This window comes from Ricinus communis, chromosome 3, assembly GCF_019578655.1.
Source record: "Ricinus communis isolate WT05 ecotype wild-type chromosome 3, ASM1957865v1, whole genome shotgun sequence".
In the NCBI taxonomy this organism is placed as follows: domain Eukaryota; kingdom Viridiplantae; phylum Streptophyta; class Magnoliopsida; order Malpighiales; family Euphorbiaceae; genus Ricinus; species Ricinus communis.
In genome coordinates this window covers 22661190-22683924 of record NC_063258.1, presented here as the reverse complement: position 1 = coordinate 22683924, position 22735 = coordinate 22661190, and the positions used below count along the sequence as shown (strand labels likewise).

General features: G+C 33.7%; 3 protein-coding genes across 3 annotated transcripts; 2 read left to right on the top strand and 1 right to left on the bottom strand.

Annotated features, from left to right (window-relative positions):
* Nucleotides 1-279: 279 nt before the first annotated feature.
* Nucleotides 280-3486, top strand: LOC8270664 (probable alpha,alpha-trehalose-phosphate synthase [UDP-forming] 11). Its single transcript, XM_002533132.4, has 3 exons — nt 280-2484; nt 2563-2836; nt 2927-3486. Exons 1-3 carry the CDS (start codon nt 518-520, stop codon nt 3227-3229), a joined length of 2544 nt encoding a protein of 847 aa, XP_002533178.4. The 5' UTR covers nt 280-517; the 3' UTR covers nt 3230-3486.
* Nucleotides 3487-5404: 1918 nt separating this feature from the next.
* On the top strand, nt 5405-13578 carry LOC8270663 (cyclic nucleotide-gated ion channel 17). Its single transcript, XM_015727796.3, has 7 exons — nt 5405-6041; nt 6516-7077; nt 7740-7952; nt 8043-8344; nt 10720-10831; nt 11781-12017; nt 12541-13578. The coding sequence occupies exons 1-7, from the start codon at nt 6013-6015 to the stop codon at nt 13261-13263; spliced, it is 2178 nt and encodes a 725-aa protein (XP_015583282.2). The 5' UTR covers nt 5405-6012; the 3' UTR covers nt 13264-13578.
* A 420-nt stretch (nt 13579-13998) lies between these two features.
* On the bottom strand, nt 13999-20959 carry LOC8266555 (preprotein translocase subunit SCY1, chloroplastic). The gene is made up of 8 exons (XM_002533135.4): nt 20654-20959; nt 18721-18875; nt 18242-18627; nt 17515-17814; nt 17348-17437; nt 16564-16687; nt 15819-15982; nt 13999-14538 (listed from the first exon to the last, which is right to left on the bottom strand). Exons 1-8 carry the CDS (start codon nt 20872-20874, stop codon nt 14305-14307), a joined length of 1674 nt encoding a protein of 557 aa, XP_002533181.2. The 5' UTR covers nt 20875-20959; the 3' UTR covers nt 13999-14304.
* Between the last annotated feature and the right edge of the window lie 1776 nt (nt 20960-22735).

Here is a 22735-nt window from a genome sequence, read left to right as displayed (position 1 = left end):
TGAGCCGACTTTTTTTTTTTTTTTTTCTTTCAAGATAACAAGAGCCAAACAATATTTTTTGCTAATTCTTTGGGACAATAGTAATAGGCCCATTTATGGTCAAAACCAGTAACCGGCAATTACAGGTAAGTAGGAAAGCTAGTGAAAGAAGAAAGAAAAGGAAAAGGTTGAAGTTGAAGTTAAAGTTGAAGGCCACCAGTGATGACGCGGATAATTAAGATCTGATCCGTCCAATAAATCTAACATATAAAATGCTGAGTCGGTCTTTCTCTTCGAGTTTTCTTGTTCGTTCTTATCCTCTGTTTCTCTGCTTCTTCTTTCCTTAGACATAAAAACCAAGAACCGTTTCTCCTTATTATGGAAGCTTTCATTCTCATTAATCATTCTTTTCTTTCCTTCTACCGCTCTTAAAACAACCCCATTATTGCTCGTCCTACAGAAAACATACCCTTCTTCTACTGTTTCTTGATCATTCGTATATGCTTTCTTGATTCTTGAATTCTTGTTCTTGATCAATATGTTACCAAAGTCTCGAATGGAGAGCTTAAACTTGATTTCTGTTGATGATTTCCGTGTGCATGTACCTCGTCTTATGAACGTTCCTGGAGTTATCTCAGACTTCGAAGAAGACGGTGGTGATAGTGATACGATGTCGTCTCTTTCCGATGGACGTCGTGTTGTTGTGTCAAACCAACTGCCAATAATATCAAACCTGAACAAAGAGACTAATAAATGGTGTTTTAATCTTGATAAAGATAGTCTTGTGTTGCAGCTTAAAGATGGTTTTCCTGTTAACACGGAAGTTTGTTATGTTGGTACTTTGAAGGCTGATATTGAAGTGAAAGATCAACAAGAGGTTTCGCAGTTGCTGTTTGATAAGTTTAAATGCGTTCCTGTTTTCTTGGATCTTGACATGCATAACAGCTTTTATCATGGTTTCTGTAAGCATTATCTATGGCCTTTGCTTCATTATATGTTACCTATATCACCAAGTCATAATGCACGTTTTGATAGATCACAGTGGAAGGCTTACGTATCAGCAAATATAGCTTTTGCTGGTAAGGTTATGGAAGTGTTAAACCCAGATGAGGATTTTGTCTGGATTCATGATTATCATCTTATGGTGTTGCCTACTCTGTTGAGGAAAAAGTACCATAGAATTAAAGTTGGGTTCTTTTTGCATAATCTTTTTCCATCATCTGAAATTTATAGAACAATACCTGTGCGTGAAGAGATTTTAAGAGGTTTCTTGAATTGTGATCTTGTTGGGTTTCAGACTTTTGATTATGCAAGGCATTTCTTGTCATGTTGTAGTAGGATGCTGGGTCTTAATTACGAGTCTAAACGGGGCCATCTTGGGTTAGATTACTTTGGTAGGATCGTTAATATTAAAATACTGCCTGTTGGGATTCATATGGGGCAACTTGAATATCTTCTGAATATGGAGAAAACAGCTAAAATGGCTAAACAATTGAAGCAGAAATATGAAGGAAAAATTGTTATGGTTGGTGTCGATGATTTAGATATGTTTAAGGGTATTAGTCTGAAGTTTTTAGCAATATGGAGGCTTTTGGAACAACATGAGTCCTTGAGAGGGAAATTGGTATTAGTCCAGATTACTAATCCTGCAAGAAGTCAAGGCAAAGACGTGCAAGAAGTTGAAAGTGAGACCAAACTTATTCTTCGACAGATAAATCAATTGTATGGTACAGCAGAATATGTGCCTATTGTTTACATTAATCGTCCAGTTAGTACTCAGGAGAAAGCAGCATACTATGCTATATCAGAATGTTGTGTTGTTAATGCTATAAGAGATGGAATGAACTTGGTTTCTTACAAGTATACTGTTTGCAGACAGGGGAGCCCTTTTTTAGACAGGGTGTTGGAGATTGATAAGAAATCTAATCCAAAGAAGAGTGTTCTAATTGTCTCCGAATTCATCGGCTGCTCGCCTTCTCTTAGCGGGGCTATTCGTGTTAATCCTTGGAATGTGGATGATGTGGCTGATGCCATGTTCAAGGCTATCAAAATGAGCGAGGAAGAGAAGCATTTAAGGCATAAGAAGCATTATAAGTATATTAGCTCTCATGATGTTGCTTATTGGGCGAGAAGTTTCGATCAAGACCTTGAGAGAGCTTGCAGAGATCATTATTCGAAAAGATATTGGGGTGTTGGGTTAGGTTTAAACTTCAGGATTGTGGCTTTGGGACCAAACTTCAGGAAGCTTGCAATGGAACCAATTGTCAAAGCTTATAACAAAACAAGTAGCAGGTTGATCCTTCTTGACTATGATGGTACTATGAAGAGCCAGTGTTCTATAGATAAAGCACCCAGAAGCGATGTTATTTCAGTCCTGAACTGCTTGTGTAGTGATCCTAAGAACGTCCTTTTCATAGTGAGTGGTAGAGGGAAAGACTCTCTTAGCAACTGGTTCTCTCCATGTGAAAGATTGGGTATTGCAGCTGAACATGGCTTCTTTACTAGGTAAACAAATAATATGCCTTTGCTGACTTGATTTCACTGGTGTGTATCTTCTCTCTAATTTCTGTGTTTTTCCTGTAGGTGGACAAGGGATACTCCATGGGAGTCCTGCCCAATCGTTATGGATTATGGTTGGAAACGGATTGCTGAACCTGTATTGAAGCTGTATACTGAGGCTACTGATGGCTCTTTTATAGAGCACAAAGAAAGTGCACTTGTATGGCACTATACAGAAACTGATTCTCATTTTGGCATAAGCCAGGCCAAAGAGCTCCTTGATCATCTTGAGAATGTTCTTGCTAATGAACCTGTTGTTGTTAAAAGGGGCCAGTACATTGTTGAAGTGAAACCACAGGTACATGGAGTTTCTTGAAAATTTTGTGCCAAAACATGATTTTCTTTATAGCAGCTGTTTTTATAGTGCTTCTGGTAATTATATTTTCAGGGAGTTAGTAAAGGCATGGTTGTGGAAAAGCTGATATCAACAATGAGAAGTGAAGGGAAGCTGCCAGATTTTTTACTTTGTATTGGGGATGATCGGTCTGATGAAGATATGTTTGAGAGCATAGAAAGCCATGTTGATGATCCATCAGCGCCTCCTATAGCAGAAGTGTTTGCATGCACAGTTGGTCAGAAGCCAAGCATGGCAAAATACTATCTTGACGATACCTCTGAAGTGATCAGCCTGCTTCTAGGCATTGCTACTTCATCAGTAGCAGGACCAAAGTATGCACCAGATGATGTCTAAAACTCATTTCCATGGAAAGATAATCAGAATTGAGATTGCAGAAGGTAGATTCAGCTTCAGAGATAGTTTTTTGGTTTTAGAATTTAGTGGTACAGATTAGACTTGTACAGAAAGATAAAAATAGTTCATTCTCTTCTTTTTACAGTCAACAGGTCCATTTGAGGAAAACCCAATACTAAAATTCTAACAGATTGATGTCCTTTCTTCCCAGAAATTGGGGCAAATATCTCACACTGTCAATACGGTTTTTCTGTTTATATTCTTGATTCTTAACTCTGCATTCAAAAGTATGATTACAACATTTAATTTCCTTAGAGGTGAAACAGTAACATATTCTTTTTTTGAGTTGTTACTACTCAGGATGATGAGAAATACTATTTACCATTTGTTGGTAAAAATATCTTTACTGGCAAAGAAAACATGATAAATTTGTTTGTACTGAAGCAGAGAATTGTCAACAGGGTTGAAGATGAATCTGATGCTTGTAAAACTGTAACAAAGATTATATAGTTTACCTGCATTTTCTGTCATTTAACTGTAACTGATTTTACTCACCAGGAACATTTTTAACTGTTTTTACCTAACCAAATGGCCATATTGTTTAGCATCCAGAAGTAAGAGGTCATCTTCATGGTTTTTTGATTCTTTTAACTGTGTGCCACTCAATGTTGCAAATTTGTTCGACAGCAGAAGCCAACTAAATGTACTAAACATTATCATATGGTGCTAACATGTGTTTTGCTAGATTACTAATGTGGCACTATTTTTTAATTATAGATTATTAATTAATATTATTTTAAATAATTTATTTATTTTATATGTTTTAATACTAATATAGATCGTCAATAAATTCATCTATAATTTTTAATTATTTATAAATTAAAATTTTATAGTTATCAAGTACCACTAATTAAATTCTAAGAATAAATAAAAAAATTTAATAAATAAAAATAATTTATTTAATTGATAATAATTAAATACTATATATAATTAATTAATCTAGTACTTAATTATGTTAATAAATTATTAAAATTAAAATAATATTAATATTTATAGATTTATATGGTATCGTATATCTATGGTATATTAGAATGACTCACTAATACTATACACTTAAGTTCAAAAAAGAAAAAGAAAAAAAAATTAAAATGCATGTAGTATTAAAGTGAATACAAAAACAATTCAGACAAAAATATTGAATTAGTGAGATTAAAAGAGGTATCATACTGGATATTGATGCTTAACGAATTAAATTTGAATTTAAAAATAAACGAAAGGTGGATTTACTATTTGAGTTTTTATTTATGAATCAAATTTATTCAATTTAAAATTTTTAATAATTCAGTTAAAGCAAAGGCAAAAAAAGTTAAAGATTCAGCTTCAACTCCTGGTTCTTCCATTCTGGCTGCAAAGGCTAAGATAGAGGAAGGTGTGAATTGAATCAAGTTCTTTCCCTTTCCTTGCCACCAGTGATTGAAGAAAGAAAATATATATTAATAAATAGATAGAATATAAAACTTGGATTTAATTGACCAAAAATAATAAGTATTAAATAAATTAAATTTTAACTTTTTTAACAAACAATTTTATAATTTGTCATTTTTAGATCAATTAAATTTAAATTTTAAATTTTACTAAATACATTCATGTATAGCGTGTTTTTAGATATTAGCTGAAAAAGATTAAAATTGATGGATTTAATTTTTGAACATAAATTCAAGAGACTATTTAAAAAAAAAAAATAAATTTAAAGTATTTGATTTTTAGATATAAAATTAAGGATAAAACTACACTTTGTACTTTTAAAAATTAATATTTAACTGAATTTAGATCCTTATTATTTACTATTTCATTTCTTTTATAAAACAACTCAATGGAGCAAAAATAATGATCGATAGAGTTGAAAAGGAACTTGACCTAATGCTCCACTATTTTTGTTTTTATTGGGTCAAAAAAAGTATATTTGTTTATTTTTAAGAAAAAAATAAGTATATTTGTTCCGGTAGTACTTTTAACTTTTTTTTTTTCTTGTCCTGAAAAACAGAAGTATATTATAAATTCTAGGAGTAAATGGCGGGACAATTTTATTTTTTTTCGGAAACAGCTTAACAGTTGAAAAAAATATTAATTAATACTAATCAATACACCAATGAAAAATGCCATTGGTGACTGGTGAGTAGGGTTTGTATCCTTATGGTATATTTGTTTGTTTATTCCCAAGCTCCAACTGTGGAATGTGAACAAACACATCTTCCTGAATCCAACTTTCTTATTAAAATAATATAAAATAAAATAAAAGGGAAAGTAATTTCCCTCTTCATATTCCCTTTTTCTTCTTCCTTAATTTATACTGACACACCCACTACCAAATGTTTGAATTCCCTTTTTTTTTTTTTTTTTTTTCTTTTCTTTCTGTTTTTTAGCAAATTGATTTCTCTCACAGTTCGATTTCTCCAGGAAAGAAACAAGATTAGTAACAGTGATAATAGAGGTCAAATAGTCAAAGAAATGTTTGACTAATGATGGCTTGTCTGGTTCCATTTGAACACACATTGTTCCTTGCAGGAAAGAAGCTGCTTGCTTTCTTTCTTTCTTTATCACTCCCAAACTCACAATTCCAAATCGACTACTTACTCACCTCAGATTTCAGGAGAAAAATTGAAAAAGTGAAAAAGCTAATTAGCTTAATATTATGGTTCTAGAAATATCAGATTTATAGCTTTGAACTTTCTTCTTCTTCTTCTTCTTCTTGTTATTGTTGTTGTCGTTCTTGTTATAGGTAGATGGAGGTGAAGAAGGAGAAGCTTGTCAGGTAAGTTTCTTTTTTCTTGTCTTGTTTTCTTATTACTTATCGCTATTTCTATTTCCCTAATCTTGTTTTAGCTTTTGATTATCTTTTTGATTACTGGGTTACTAGGTCTTTGTTTGTGTTTCATATGTGAATGTCAGTTTCAATTTGGTGAAATTAATAATTTTCTGCTGAGATTATGTCAGTACGAATTTAGTTTGTTATTTGGAGAGAGAAACAATGTAAATTAGATGTTTCTTTGAAGCACATGTCTATTGGGTACTTTTGATGCTCTGTTCAATCCTTAATATGCTGAAAAATTTGAGGAATTTTTTGGATTTTATGCAGAAAGATGAGGTTTATTTTGTATGTTAAATGCTAGATTAATCATGCAAATTAAACAATTTATGCCCTTGTACGAAGTTTATGTTTGTTTTTAGTGAAACAGGGTAGTGTATCCAGTTACTAACTAGCTGGCTGGAATATTAATATTTGTAGATTTTACTCTGCTGGGAAAAAACTTAGAGAGACATCATGGCGCAAAAATGATGCAGTTCACCCAGAGAAGTCTTCTTCTATGGACAAGTTTTCATCTGCTTTGCTCAAAGCTGACAATGGGATGATGGGTAGTAGAAAAGTAGAAGCTTGTAAAGTTGGGAGGTCTAAGGTTATTCCAACAGACAATCCGCCATGGCATCATAAGATCCTTGATCCAGGAAGCGATATTGTGCTGCGATGGAACAGGATTTTCCTTGTCTCATGCTTGCTGGCACTTTTTGTTGATCCACTTTACTTTTACTTGCCAACTGTTGGAGGGAATGCAGCATCTTCATGTGTGAATACTGACTTTAAATTGCGGATAGTTGCAACATTTTTTCGGACAATTGCAGATCTTTTCTATTTGTTGCACATGGTTATAAAATTTAGAACTGCTTATGTTGCTCCAAATACTCGTGTCTTTGGAAGGGGTGAACTCGTTATGGATCCAAAGAAGATTGCACGGAGATATATGAAATCTGATTTCTGCATTGATCTTATTGCGACTTTGCCTCTTCCTCAGGTATTACGCCTGTTATTTTCGATTTTTAACGTTTCACAGTTTATGCGTGCATCATATTGTAGTATTTCACTAATTCAAGTTTCTTAGTTGAGAAAGTAAAACAGGTAATAAATTTGGAGCTCTAGGCTGTCTCCAAAAACGATAGCCAGTCTCAAGTGGTTCCATTCCATGTTAAATGCCGCTCCTGTTAATTTTAGTTTAATTTCAATTCATTTATACTTTTGTACACTAATAACTAAGGAGAGGGGAATTGGGGTAGGAGTGTCATGCTATGGAGGTTCCTTGGAGATTATAGTGGCTAGGGGGCAGTTCACCTCTCTTCCCTTCTTTTCTGCAATTTCTAAGAGTTATGGCTTGGAAAATGTTTGGCTGCAATTTTGGTAGGTGTGTCATGGCTATGGAAGTTCTTTTGAAATCATAATGGCTAGGGGTCACTTCACCTCTCTTCCTCTCTTTTCTGACATTGCTAAGAGATTTGGCTTGTAAACTGTTTGGCTGAAAATAAATAGCCTAATTTGAGAACGCGAGAACGCAAATCATTAAGCCCCAATATGTTCTGGATCTTTCTGTTTTGTTGGTGATATTGATGTTGTTCCTGAATTATGTTCTATAATTTTTAGAAGCAAGGAAAATGATATTTCATTAATTGAAATTTTCGGCAGATAGTCATCTGGTTTATCATACCGGCAGCAAGAGGTCGTCAAACTGATCACAAAAATAATGCCCTTGCATTAATTGTTCTTCTACAATATATTCCCAGACTATATCTCATTTTTCCTTTGAGTTCTGAAATTATCAAAGCAACTGGAGTAGTCACTAGAACAGCTTGGGCAGGGGCTGTATATAATTTGCTACTTTACATGCTGGCAAGCCATGTGAGTTTGATATGTCTTAACTAGTTGTTTTTCTGCTACTCAGCTACTTGGTTTTTCTTGTGCCATGAATTTTCTTTTTCTTAATTCTAGGTTTTAGGAGCAGCATGGTACTTGCTCTCTGTTGACAGATATAAATCTTGCTGGAAATCAGAGTGTAGAAGGGAAAATGGGCCTATCAAATGTGTCCTCCGTTATCTAGATTGTGATACTTTTAACCATGGTGATCGGGAGACATGGGCAAATATTACAACTGTGTTCAGGAACTGTGATCCAAGCAATGATATCAATTTCACTTATGGTATCTTTGAAAATGCAGTGAAGAAAAATGTTGTATCATCTAACTTTGCTGAGAAGTATTTCTACTGCTTGTGGTGGGGCTTACAGCAACTAAGGTATCTTCGTTATATCCAATGCATCAGAATCAACATAGCAATGCATTTACCTTACCTTTTATTTTTGGTGATTAGTTTCCTGTGATGTAAATTAGGCAAAAAATTGATGACCCTTGAATTGAGTTCTTTGATGAAGTTGTGTTCTATTAAGCCCTCAGTTCCTCAATTTGGTCCTACTGAGTACCAAATTGACTCCAAGAAAAATGAAATATTGAATAAGTACCTTGCAAAAGTTACGTTTCTTCCAAGTTGGTATCCAAGACATTACTTGCATGATAGGGATCTAGGAGAAGAAAGGTCAATGGTGATTACTGGATTAGCAAGGATATATATTGGAAAGAATAGAAGTTAAATTTACGGTCTATGAGCCCTTCAGGTCAATAGAATCCACTTCATTTCAAAGGATCAGTAGCAAAACAAAGGTAGTTTTGGGTCTTTAATGGTTTTGGCCTTTAAACTACATGTTTATAAGAAACATTAGGCAAGATTGTGCTATTACAATATGAGCTCAATTATGATGATAAGTAAAAATTGATCTACTATAATTCACAATCAGAATAATACATAGAACCAAGTATTAATGTCCAATGCACATACCATCAGCCCAGATTAATGTTAAATGCAATTCTGCGTCTTAGATGTGTTGTTTTTTATTAATTGATTTATTTTGAAGATGTATTCAGATATGTATCAGTAGTTGAAGAACTTTCACCACTATTAGGATTAATCACGGAGGAGAAATGATTTTTTTTTTTCATTTTAATTCTTTTATCAAATGAATTGGAGGTGATCCATGACATTTGGGCAAACACTGTTTCTCCAGTTAGGATGTTTCATATGGATTACTTTGGGGAGGCGTAAGGGAAAGATCCTTAAACTTACTTATGTGTTAATAGACAGAGTACATCATTCCGAAGTAATTTAAACTGGAAGAGACTTTCAGCATCTCATGCATTGTTAAGGCTCCAGCTGTCAAATATCTAACCCTAATGTTGCATATGCTTAGGCTTTCTCACCTTTTTTGTCTTCAATTATGGCATTTTGGTATCTCTGAACATTTGAGGGATAAGAGATGACAAAGTAAAAAAAATTTCTTCAACCAAACTGCATCTGATTGAAGTTGGCAAACACTGCTGCTGTAGTTTCAGAAAGAAATTATGTCATCAAGAACTTGTGCAGGAAATGGAAGGATGAAAGAAAAGAACACAGGCCTTGTTTGGGTTGAGGGATTCAGCCGGAATCCATGGATTCAAAATCTACAGATTTTAGGAATTCCATCATTTGGATTAAATTTAAAAACAATGAATTGATAGTTCATTTTTACTGTTTTTATTAGGAATAATATTTGAATAAAAATATATTATAACAATCCATCATTCTTTTAAAATTGATGGATTTTGGAATTTCCTATCTCCTAGATGAGAAATTAAAACTTTCAAAAGAAGGGAATTTGGAGGATGAGGGAATTTTTTAAAATCCATGGACTTATACTATATTGCTTGCCTAACAATGAATTTGAGTTAAATCCATGGATTCCATAAATTCCTTCATTTATAATCCCTCAATCCAAATGACCCCACAATAAATTCTGTTATTTTGACCAACACAATGCATTTGCAGCCTAAGCTACAAAATTATATAATAAAGATCCACATTGTTTTGCCTTGTGATGGGAGATGAACAACATCACAAATAAAGTTGAAACTATTTTTGGGGATTGCTTATGTTTTAGATGAATATTTATTCTGCTGGGTTTTGAAGATCAAGATTCCCTCATTGTGTGACCACATATCTACTATTTTTTGTGGGATTAAACTATGCCTTGACAAATGTTTGATTGTTTTATCTTGTCTAAGGATTTAGAGCCCTCAACTGTAGGTGGTCAGGGTTCCTCGAGGATTAAAAAAAAAATATCAACACTCAGAGTTTGCTGAAGTTTAATGAATTTATCTACTCAAAATTCTGTAGTTTGTCACAAAAAATTAACAACAAAGTTGACATGTAAAAGGTGAGACTCCTACTGAGGTTCAAATAAAACATGCCAGGTTTGACTTTGATTAGGTGTATGATTAAGGAATTTTCATAAACTTGTTTTCAAAATTTTTTTGCATTAACATGTGTCAATGAAACAACTTATTTGATATGTCCAGATAGAGATGATTATGGCTCTACCATTTTGTATTATGTAACAACTATGGACACAATGATGCAACTAATTGAACATGCCAGGATGGTTTTATAGGTGCCTAGAGCATGATATGTGACCTAATGATTGCTATCTGTATTACCTTTACAAGCGCTTGAAAAGAAAGGAAATTATATCTATCTAATTGTGGTGAAAAATAGTTACATTTCTTTCACTTTCTTATTTTCAGTTCATATGGGCAGAATTTGTCAACTAGCACATTTATTGGGGAGACGTCATTTGCCATACTCATTTCGATCGTCGGTCTTGTTCTGTTTGCTCATTTGATTGGCAATATGCAGGTATTAAAAAATGCTTCCTCTTTGCCTTTCATCATTTGATTGCTTTCATTGTCTCTTTTAGATTGGAGTCATCTGTTATATGGTGTTTGCAGTTTAGATTTCTACTGAAGTAACTGAATTTTTAAGAACCAGTTTCTTTATTCGGCTTCCGAAATGTGTGCCACTATGTCACACACTGAACAGTGCACTTCATATTTTTCTCGATCATAGTTGAATAGGTTGAAAATGTGCTCTGTATTATTTCTTTGGTTAACTTGCTTTATTTGTCTTTTGCTGTTGTATTGTTTAAAATGCAAGCTAAAAAAAGATAGCCTTAGTAATATATTTGTCGCAAATGCTGAGGCATCTCCAGAATGATTCATTGCAGTTGTTGCTCCTATGAGCTTTATTCATAGCTAAGAAACTGTGCTAAACATCTATTGAAGATATTATTTTTGGCATTTGGCACTTGGCATCATGATGTCTGTTTCTTTCCCTTTTTCTCTCATCCGTCATATGACAAGGAAAACAAGAAGCTTAGAGATCATAAATTCATTTTATTATGTTGTCTGTGGCAACCATGTCAGTTTATCCAATTTCTATTTCTTTTCACCTTACTTATAAGTTCAAGTCCAAGTGTTTCACGATGCATCTTTTCTAAACATTTGAAGGAAGAAAGAAGTTGATAACTTGAATTGAGCCATCAAAGTTGACGATGCTATGCTTATCACTCTAATTAGCTCATTATCGGGTTTTGCATGATGAGACTACCCTTTAAAGTCCGGAGCTTTCAATTAAGATTTTAAAATTTTTTGGACTCAGGTATATTCCTTCATGTAAAATTGCTGAAGGGTATTGCTCCAATGACCTTTATTCCCAGGTTTTGTAGGGGTATATTTGGGTGATGGTCTTTGTGCTTGATACTTTATATACATTGTTGACATGGTTAAACATTTGTTTTATGAGGCAGACATACCTTCAGTCTCTCACTGTAAGACTCGAGGAATGGAGACTTAAGCGAAGAGATACCGAGGAGTGGATGAGACATCGCCAACTCCCTGAAGTTCTAAGACAACGGGTTCGGCGCTTTGTTCAATACAAGTGGATTGCAACACGAGGGGTCAATGAAGAATCTATCCTGCGTGGTTTGCCTACTGATCTTCGTCGTGATATCCAGCGCCACTTATGCTTGGATCTTGTTCGACGTGTATGTTTTACCAATTTATTTAATCTCTTATGAGTGAAGAAAAAAACAGTATCTGTTTATTTCTCTGGTCATATTTGGCTAAAAATATGGCATTCAACAGCAGAAATATTCTAAATAGCATTTAAGAACTACTTTGGGGCACTAGTTTGACAATTTAAAGCTCATACCTTGTTAGCTTCGATTTCTTCTGTATCAGCGGGTTCTGAGCTTGACGAATAGAGTCAAGGCCATTGTACTGCCTTGTTTATATTACTGTATTTTATGGATTTATTGAGCAAATTGATTCTATTGCCTAGGTGATTCTGCTGTGCTGAATAAATATGAGGGACCTTCTAGTTAATTTTGATTTCATAAATTGAAGGAAGATCCCATCCTGTGGTTAGGAAGAAGAGTGAAAATAGTCACCTTAGGAGAAATCGCATTGCGATCGGATCCAGAAGGATGATTAACAAGTCCATGTTAATATTTCTGACTAATACATTTGGTGATAGACTAACAGCCTGCTTGCTTCTCTCATTTGCAGGTCCCTTTCTTCTCACAGATGGATGATCAGTTGCTTGATGCAATATGTGAGCGCCTGGTTTCGTCGCTGAGCACTGAGGGTACTTATATTGTTCGTGAAGGTGATCCTGTGACTGAAATGCTTTTTATTATCAGAGGTAGACTGGAGAGTTCTACTACCAATGGAGGCCGCACTGGTTTCTTTAACTCAATTAGATTGAAACCTGGAGATTTTTGTGGAGAGGAGCTACTGTCATGGGCTTTGCATCCAAAATCCTCTCTCAACTTGCCTTCCTCAACTAGAACAGTCAGAGCTTTAAATGAAGTTGAAGCTTTTGCATTGAGAGCTGAAGATCTAAAGTTTGTTGCCAACCAATTCAGACGCCTCCATAGCAAAAAGCTGCAACACACATTCAGGTACCACTCCCATCATTGGAGAACATGGGCAGCCTGTTTCATTCAGGCTGCTTGGCGTCGGCACAAGAAAAGGATGACTGAGAATAGTCTCACAGTTTCGGAATCCTTTGCGGTGGATGAAATAGAGGCTAATGAAATAGGGCAAGATGAAGAGGACCATAACACAGGTGGTTTAACTTCTTCTCAGGCAAAAATGAACCTTGGGGTTACGTTGTTGGCTTCAAGATTTGCTGCAAACACAAGGAGAGGAGCACAAAAGATGAAAGATGTTGAGATGCCAAAGCTACCAAAGCCTGAGGAGCCTGACTTCTCTGCTGATGATGACTAGTGCTTAAATTAGGAGAGGGGCATGGAATATCTTCAGCTATTTCTCCTAAGAGTTCAAAAACTGTTTCAGATGCTTGTCAGAAAGCCGTCAGGATGGTCCTGAAATTAGGTATCCTACATGTACACTTAGCTAACAATTTTTAATATCCTTTTGTTCTTTTACTTGAGAGGAAAAGGGTGGAGGGAGTGGTTCTGTTGTAACCTGTAGTACCTGTACATTTGTTGTAGACTAGTCTTGCCACTCATAAAGGGCTACTGATTGAATTCGAGCAAAAGAGACTCGCTCTCAATTTACTGTTATTTACTTGAGATTTTAGATGAGCCTCTCAACTCGATAAACTGATAGCCTTTTGTCGAGTATTATTAATCAAGTATAAAAATTAATGCCAATTCTTAGTATCTAACACAAAAAGTGTGGTATAGCACAAATGTCAACCATGGATATCCCTTTTTGCTTTCTGTCCATTGGTTGAATAGCACACAACAGAAGGGGTTTCACGTTCTTCCTCAAAATTCCAGAAATGTCACTTGGTGACAAAATGCCAGCCATACGAGGAAATTGTTACATCGTGCAGCAGGGTTTAGTGGTATTTGCTATTATCGCCCGATATCATGCTATTGCTACAGAGTATGTCCAACTCTTCCTGAAATGAAACCTTCTGTTAATTTTATGGTTTTGCTGGGTGCATAAACTGTGCAGATTCAGCATTTAGGTATGCGAGTTGAACACAAGACATAACAAACAAGTGAAATGACATTATGCTGGAGGATCTAAAACAATCCTGACAACAAAAGTGGGAAGGATACAGTGGATTTTCCAGCTACCTACTCACAGACTAGATTAATAACACTGACTGCAGCAGCAGTATATACCATAAGTCACACCGTTATCAATCAAGGCCACAGCTGTATAATATATACGCTGAATCTTAATACAACAGCGCAAAGTAGGTGTCACCAGGTCATCTGAGGAAATTGTCATTTGTGCAGCATCCACTCTGTACAGTTTGAAGAATTTATCTCTGGACTCAGTACGAGCCTTTTAGGAATCGTATCTATTATCAATGTCATAGAACTCTATGTTCTTGTATTTCTGGGAAATTATTTCTGCTTGAACTTTCCTTGCAGTATCTGTGGCACAGCCAACAAGAATGAGGACTGAAGTACCTGCAAATCCTCGAAATGCGGTCAAGTGTGTTATTTGTTCAACAACAGCAGGACCAGCAGCCAGTATAGCCAAAAACCCTGAACCCAGAACTGATATCCTGCTCAGGACCTGTACTACAAACCACATGAGTATATTAGCAAGTAAAATATCTTAACAGAGCCTAATAAGGCGTGACGTACATTCCAGAACTTGAAAATGCAATTAAAATTCAATAGTAGCCTTCTGCAAAAAATTAGATGATAGTGAGCTACCAGTCAAAGAAATAAAAATGCATAGATGCAATATATCACATAATATATAAACGCTAAATTACAATGGAGGTAAACAACTGGGGAGGGTGCTACTTTAACAGTAAGTTAGTCCAAAACAAAGAAAATGGGAGTAGCTCAGATATTGAAGGAAAAGGGAGCATATGATTTTAAAACAGTAATTCAACAGCCAGAGGAACTGGGATGAAGGTTCTTTTGCTATCAAAACATGATATCAATCTTAAACCTACTCACTCAAGAAACATCCAAAGACGCCTTTAATAACATAAATATCAATGAGAAATACTGATACTTTAGTTCTTGATCATTACTACTTCATGAAATATGCCATTGAACCCTCATCTTTTTCCATTTTAATTTCCCATGAATTTTTTTTTATTCAATTGATCCATTTTTTCTGAGTCGCCTAAATTAATCAGCGTTGCTGGCATCATCATCCATATCATGCTGATGCGGCATGAGAAATGTAAAAGTCTCTCCCCTCTTATTATCCCTTTTTTCTCCCCATGTCCATTCCTCGATACGAAATAAATAAATTTAGATCTGCTCTCACTTTTTACAACAATGATCTTTTAAAATCTATCCCCCCTATATGGAAGCAGAGGAAACATTTGTGATAGGAGTAAAGGAAGGACAACTGCAATAAGGGGTAACATACCATCCACTACACAAATAGAACAAATATAACTGAAGTAAAACCTTCCAATAGCTTTAAACATCTGTAATAGAAGACTTTGAAAGGTCCAGAAGCAAGACACATACATAAAGAAGCCAAAATATGTCAGCTGCAAAAGTGATCCTAGCATCATTCATCAGCTAAATTACTTTTTCTTAATTTTCTTACAATAACCAATTCAAATCAATTATGTATTTGGAAACCCTTGATATTCCTTATTATTACATCTTAACCCATAACAAAAGCCAGAAGATTAGGTCCTTCCATAGCTGTACTACATCATAATGCTACTAATTTGATGTACCAATAAACCCTCTGAAACATTTATAGTCTAGACTTGTTAAGAGAAAAAAACATGTACAATGGAGATGCGCTTGCTGATTCAACATCAAAGACTAATGACGCAATAATTGACATTTTTCATCAGAAAGAAAGGAATTTACCGTTTTCAGAAATGCAGCTGTACTTTTACCAGGTCGGACCTGTGGAATTGAAGCACCTTGGCGCTTCAACTGTTCACTCACATCATCAGGGTCCAATTGTAGGAAGGTGTAATAATAGTTGAAGAAGGCTATTAATAGAATATTGGTGGGGAGATAAAATGCACCTACAAATATTTTTATCTGGTTAATTTAGGACAATTGCAATGAAGTCCGAAAATTGAATCATCAATTTGCAATAGAATTTCGATCAAAAAAAAAATTTGCAATATGATGCGGGTATAGGCATTCCTTTCAATTATTGTACTAAATTGAATCTCTGAACTAAATTATGTAATAATTTTCTGGTTGAATCTCTGAACTGCAATTGTAATTCCTACAAATATAAGTTGGGGATGATACACAACCAATCATTCAACCATCCTCACAGCATCCCTGAAGTGATGTTACGGACACCAGATCAAACATTAAGACAGGGTTAGCCTAGTGGTCTACCATAAACATCAGATTAGCAGTGAGCCATATTGTAGCTAAGTAGATGCAAAAACTGAAATCAATTAATGTGTTATGACCAGCCCCTAAATGAGCATAAAAAAAGCTTTAGTTTCAACACCTTGGTCATTGCACTTTTAATGTCTCCATAAAGCAATTAAACAGCTTCATCATATTTCATAGTCGAACAGTTCCATCACAGACAACAACAGCTTTCTTCATACTAGATACACTTGCTTTCATCAGGAAATATTACCTCCTGGGTTCAAAGCCACTGCAGCTTTCTTCAATGCAGATATTCCAGTGAATCGTGCTAGAGTGCCAGGAAGAGCCAATGATGATGTAGAAAATATGATTGGCATCACTCCAGAACTGTTTACCTGCTTAAGAAAATCATAAGAATACAAACAACAAACATTGTACTTCAATGCAAAGCATACAAAAGCAAAAAAAATTCTCACTGCAAGTGAAAGGAAGGTGGGTGCACATACAATAAAATGAGTAATACTATGTGCAGTGCACTACAGTCATCTTCATTGTGCCCTTGGACTCCTACTGCCCGCTTCTAGATATGTGACCGAACATGTTGCATATAAGAAAATTAAGTCACCATCCAAGTTATATTGATAGACACATTATGCTTCCCTCAGTATGGGTCCCTAAGAAGTCACATGCATGTTGCCTTCGTGGTCCTTTATTAATCCTTCTATCTCCAGTGCCTTTGGCTTTCAAGAACAACTATCAACTATACTCAACACCATTTGCACACAAGTAGTACATGGAAGACTAGCAATTTATTTCTGTTCTTTCAAAGGTAGTGTCTCCATGAGCAATATGTATCTCTATAAAAATTATAAAAACTGATAAAAGCCCACAGCATGAGAAACCAAGTAGTATACATGCTTAACAGAAAAACAACTAATCAAAGTAGGGAAACCCCTATTGGTGTATATTCTATTTCTAGCATTGCATTAGATAATAAAGTAACTGGATTTTTTCTCAAATAATTATAAAAATGATCTCTTGAGTTGAAAGCAAACCTTGAAAGGTAGGTAAGCAGATTTTTGAAGCCCTCCAGTCCTGCTGGTGTATCTTGAGGCATAGTTGAGTGGAATCTTTCTCTCTGCTTCCTGAAATTCTCAACATTTGCTAATGTTTCTTTTCTTCTCGAAACTCAACTTTTATCACAAAAGTAATCAACTGTTACCTGAACATACACAATGCCAAGGACTAAAAGGAAGAACGAGATGATGATCGTAGCAAGCCCAACATAGTTACCATCTTGAAATGCTTGGGCAACCGTCCTACCAAAAGATGCTGGCAAATAGGAAATGATACTAGTGAAGATTAAAAGAGATGTGCCATTTCCAAGTTTTAGATCAGAGGTTCGTTCCCCAAGGTATGTTGTAAAGACAGACCCAAGTGTCAATAAAGTAACCGACGACAAAACCCACTGTGTGCTGAAGTCATTGACATAGGGACGTAAGTAAAGAACTTGGCCAATTGCCTGTCATAAAAAAGATGTCAGAGAGGATATCAACAGGGAAGCCTGGTGGCACTTTGTAAAGTAGGCTATCAAGTATTTTACAGGAAAACATTGTTTGGATTTCAGTATCAGAAATTCCAGACAAGATATAGACTATGTAACATTTGAGTATTACATGTGATACCAACCACACAACCATTAAATCTAAGAACAAAATCATTTCAGTTCGTAAAAACTTGTCCTTCAGATACACAATTTACTTCTTTGGATAATTAAGCCTTTCTAGCAGTGGCAATTAGGGGAAAACTTTCTAGTAATGGATGCTTAAGCATTAGCATAAAAGGTTTAACACCAAATAATGGAAAACTTGATGGAACTCAATAGGTTGTTCAAGGCCTCTTGGTTTAGAGTTAAATAACCTTTTATTGTTGACTGCTGAGTTGCATACCTGTACTGTAGCAAACCCAACTGAAGCATATCGAGTATATTGGAGAATTTTCTTTCTTCCAGCTTCACCTTCTCTTTTCTGAAGATCTTGTAACTTGGGGTAAACTTGGGCAAGAAGCTGAAACACAATCTGTGCATTGATGAAGGGAACAATACCAAGGGAACATATACCAAGTCTGCCAATGCCTCCCCCAGAAAATGAATCCAAAGTGCTCAATAAGCTATTCTGGTCTAAATTTCCAACAAAAGCATCCCTATTTACCCCACCAAGAGGTATGTATATTCCAAGACGGGACAAAGCCAGGAATCCCAATAGTTTAAGAAACTTTCCTGGCAATGGGCCTTTAAAGAAATCCCCAAAATCAATGGAACTATCCTCAATTGCAGCTGCAAATGTAAAAGCATTCTGCTTAAATGCTAAGAGCTAATAATGTAATTTATAACTTGAATACTGGTTAAACATCAAACTGGAAAACAGACCAGCAACTCCTCTAGCTGAAGGCTTATCTCTTTTTGTGCTTGAGGCACTCTCAAATATTGGTGATAACAAGGCTAGTATACTTTCCCAAGCAGCATTTACACCAGAATATTCATCTGTATTAATACCCAAGGGATCAAAAACTGAGCCCTCACAACTGAAAAGAAGTTCCAGTCAGCAAAAGAGAGAAATATCACAAGAAATACAAACTAACCAGAAATAGATAATGGAGAAAAAGATGAATTGAACTTGTCTTGTTTATTACAATATGAATCAATAGAGTACTTAAGAATTCAAATATCAATAGCTTTTTAGTATACTGAAGAGTTCAAAAATTCAATACCCTAATATAGTATTTGAAATCAAATTAACTAACTTTTGAAGAACTATAAAACAGAAGACACATCACCTTAGGTTTTAGCTCAGACATGCAATGAACAATTCATCCATATTTCATTATTGAATGAATATTATGAACCAAACATATGCATTGCTTAATCACATGTGGGAAAAAAATGAGATGAACATGAATTTATATATTAAAAGAAAAAAGAAAAAGAAGATTGTAATGCCTTTGAGTTTTTGAGGAGTTTGAAGTCTAAACAACAAATAGCCTAGAGTGAAGAAGAAAAAGAAATTGCTCAGGATATATATAGATACTCAAAATAAAATTTAAGTTTAGATAGTCTACTTACTGCAAAGGTTAACAATTCAATAATACCTGATTCATGAAAGTAATAGATATATAGGAGCGTCAAAAATATTGGAACACTCATTGCATGGGAAGAGAGGAGGTTGAAGCATGGTGGTTTCTATAAACTATTAAATGATTGTGATGAAGAAAACAAAGTATCAAATATAGTGGAACACTCAATGCATGGGAAGACGGGATGCTGAAGTATTGTGGTTTCTATAAACAACTAAATGATTGTGATGAAGAAGAAACAAAGATCATCAGGGCTCATATTTTATGCCGGTCTCCTTTGCCATTAGTTCAGTTATGTGTAACAAGCAATTGAACTTTCCTAGCAGGAGATACACTAGATATTGTGTAACATTAATGCATTATTATAGTTAAATTCAGCTAAAGTTACTAAAGTCATAACATAATTCACTTCTTTAGCAACAGGCTTCTCTTTCTTTTGGATTTCATGTATAAGGTTCTGATACCTCATCCGGAGCTACTGTATTAGATTTTATGCCCCTCAAGTTTAAAATTGGAAAACGTCCTGATTCTCTTTCCAATCGACCCTCACCATTATCTTATTAGAAGCTAGAGCAAAATGAGAGACGAATCACTGAATGAGTTTCATAACCAAATCATGGCATATGAATCACTTATATATTTATAATAGCACTTTGAGTTGAACTGCCACTTTTAAACAATGTCTAGCTGCCTTGTGCTGAAGTTGCAGTCTTGCTAATTAACAAAGAACAAACAGTATTCTTTACTGTAGAGTCACATGATTAGAAGATAAAAACTGATTTTAGTGATTATGCTGAAAGAATCTTGTTTAGTTTCAATCACTTTCCTCCAAGTGTTGGGCCAAGTCTCCATTTTCTTTCTCATTCAACTCAATCATAATATATTTCAATTACATTGATTGCATTATTTAACATAAATCTTAACTAGGAAATTAAAAATGACCACTTCGTAACTTGTTTAATACAATTCTGGCAAAGCACTAATTTTTTATAGAGTTTACAGACATTTTGTTTCTGATTGCATTTTTTTTTTCATTCATTATATTCATTATTATTTTGGTTACTAAAAGATTGCATTTAATAAGCACTTGCAAAGTGTTATGTCGCAGTATACTAACAGGGCGAAAAACTCAAAACACGAGATAAACTTTGACTAAAAGAAGCAATTACCCATATTGGAGAAAGCGATAACATGGCAATTTAATGAAGTAAACAAGGTGAAATAAGTACCTGTTAGTGTTCCATGGCTTGGTGGTGGTGGTAGTGGTAGTGCTGGAAGTGGGTCTGTTTTGGAGAGAAAAGGAGGCTCTGCAGGCACAAGTTTTGAGTCTGTAGGAAGAAGGCCTTGAAGGAATTTTATATTTAATCGGATTAGCAGAAAGAGAAGAAAGATTTAAACAAATGGGAGAGAAAGGAGAAGCTGCTGCTGCTTCTCTCACTGTTATCAACATTATCTCTATTATGTTCTTCTTTGCTTCTCTCAGAGCTTTCTTTTTTTATCACTTTCGATTTCAATTTTTATTTATTTTTATTTTTGTTCCTTTTAGTGATATGTCTGTTTGAGCTGGAACTCTTCATAAATTAAATATATAAATAAATAAAAATTAAATATATTATTATTATTATAGACCATAATTTATTATTATTTATTATTAGATGTTATAATACTCAAATTTGATAAATTATTTTAATTTCATCATAGTTATTATTATAAATAAATTAATCAATATATATTTTTTTTATCTCAATCTTATCTCTGTAATTTGACTGCTATCACATTTTCTACGTGCAGTTCTTTTTGTAACTTCTGGATGTGTTATTAGTTCAATGCTTCATGTTATTGCACTAAATTTATCAAAAAAAACATGCAAACCCCATAATAAAAAAATATTGAAAAAAATTAAAATTTTTCTTCTCGAGATTGATAGGAGCAAAATTAGAGTTTTAAATTTATAGAAATTTTATTATCTTTCTTTATAAAAATTTCAAAGTCTCTCTTCATAAGAATTTCATTATTTTTCTCAATTTTAGTGTGAATAATTTGGATAAATCTTCTTCAATTATACTCATACAAAGACAGAAACGTCTCAAGTGGAGCTTATCTAATGGATACATATTTTAAAATTCTGTTAATATGACTAAAAATTTTGATGAAAAATTTTTATTGGTTAAAATACTTATATGAATTATTTTCAATAATAAATTAGCTTAAATATTCTTTTTCGAATAATCTCATATCTTTTTCTCTTTCTTTTTTTAACTCTTTTATCCATACTCGACACTATTTTTTTTAAAAAAAATTATTTATCTCTCAAAAAATTAAAATAAAAAATAATAAAAAATTTCTCAATGATATTTTCTTCTTCTTTTACTTTCTTGCATTTACTTCAAAAGAATAAAAAATATATATTCTTTTATCTTAAAGCAATAAGTAGAAAGAGAAAAAAATTAGTGTTTTTTTTAAAAATAGAATTATATTTAGAAAATGATAGGTAAATTTTAAAAAATAAATAAATAAGAAAAAACTAATCCAACATCTTTATTTTTCTATTGTTACAAGAAGATTTAATAAAAAAATGGAAAGCAAATTAAAAAAAAAAGAAAACTTTATGTCTATTAGGGACATAAATAGTAATTTTTATGCTATAAAACTTTGACTTCTTAAGTTTCACGTGTATTGAAATTTAAACTTTATATATTCTATTAATTAAATAATTTTATAATTTTACTTTTTATTGATTGGAGCCATTGATATTCAGTTCCGATTGGTTTAATTTTTTTAATTTTGTATTCACACTTAGTTATATAATAGGCTTTTCAAAAGTTATTATAACTAGAAATTTCTTTTCAAAAATTATGCAACAAGTAAAAAAATCGTTAATTTAAAAAATGATCAACAGTAGACTGAAATTTTAATAAGAATAAAAGCATAAAAAAAGAAAAAAAAGAAAGAAAAAGAAGTGACTGACACCAATGAATTTTGTCTTATTAACACTAGAACTAATTTCAAAACTTTGAAATTTCAAATTTAAGTAATATTTTATAAAATGAGAGTGCATTTAATTGCTAATAATAATGATGTATATCATATATATATATAAGTGCGAAGAGGGAAAACATACAAAATTACTAAAAAGGTCTTGTTAATTAGTATTGTTAAGAGTGATTAACTTAGTCGTTGACTAATATAATATAATTAATGAAAAATATAGTATATAGGGATAAAACTTGTATACAACAAGGATAAAATTAGATAATATGATATATGTGAAGTTTAATTCTATTAAAATTTTCACAATTGGTGATAATACA

Coding starts and splice junctions, on each gene's coding strand:
- LOC8270664 (XM_002533132.4), top strand. CDS start 518: ATGTTACCAAAGTCTCGAATGGAGAGCTTAAACTTGATTTCTGTTGAT. Junction 2,485..2,562: donor GAACATGGCTTCTTTACTAG/GTAAACAAATAA, acceptor TTTTTCCTGTAG/GTGGACAAGGGATACTCCAT. Junction 2,837..2,926: donor TTGTTGAAGTGAAACCACAG/GTACATGGAGTT, acceptor TTATATTTTCAG/GGAGTTAGTAAAGGCATGGT.
- LOC8266555 (XM_002533135.4), bottom strand. CDS start 20,874: ATGTTGATAACAGTGAGAGAAGCAGCAGCAGCTTCTCCTTTCTCTCCC. Junction 17,815..18,241: donor TTGGGTTTGCTACAGTACAG/GTATGCAACTCA, acceptor TTTTTATGACAG/GCAATTGGCCAAGTTCTTTA. Junction 16,688..17,347: donor CTGCTTACCTACCTTTCAAG/GTTTGCTTTCAA, acceptor TTTCTTAAGCAG/GTAAACAGTTCTGGAGTGAT.
- LOC8270663 (XM_015727796.3), top strand. CDS start 6,013: ATGGAGGTGAAGAAGGAGAAGCTTGTCAG. Junction 7,078..7,739: donor CGACTTTGCCTCTTCCTCAG/GTATTACGCCTG, acceptor AATTTTCGGCAG/ATAGTCATCTGGTTTATCAT. Junction 10,832..11,780: donor ATTTGATTGGCAATATGCAG/GTATTAAAAAAT, acceptor TTTATGAGGCAG/ACATACCTTCAGTCTCTCAC.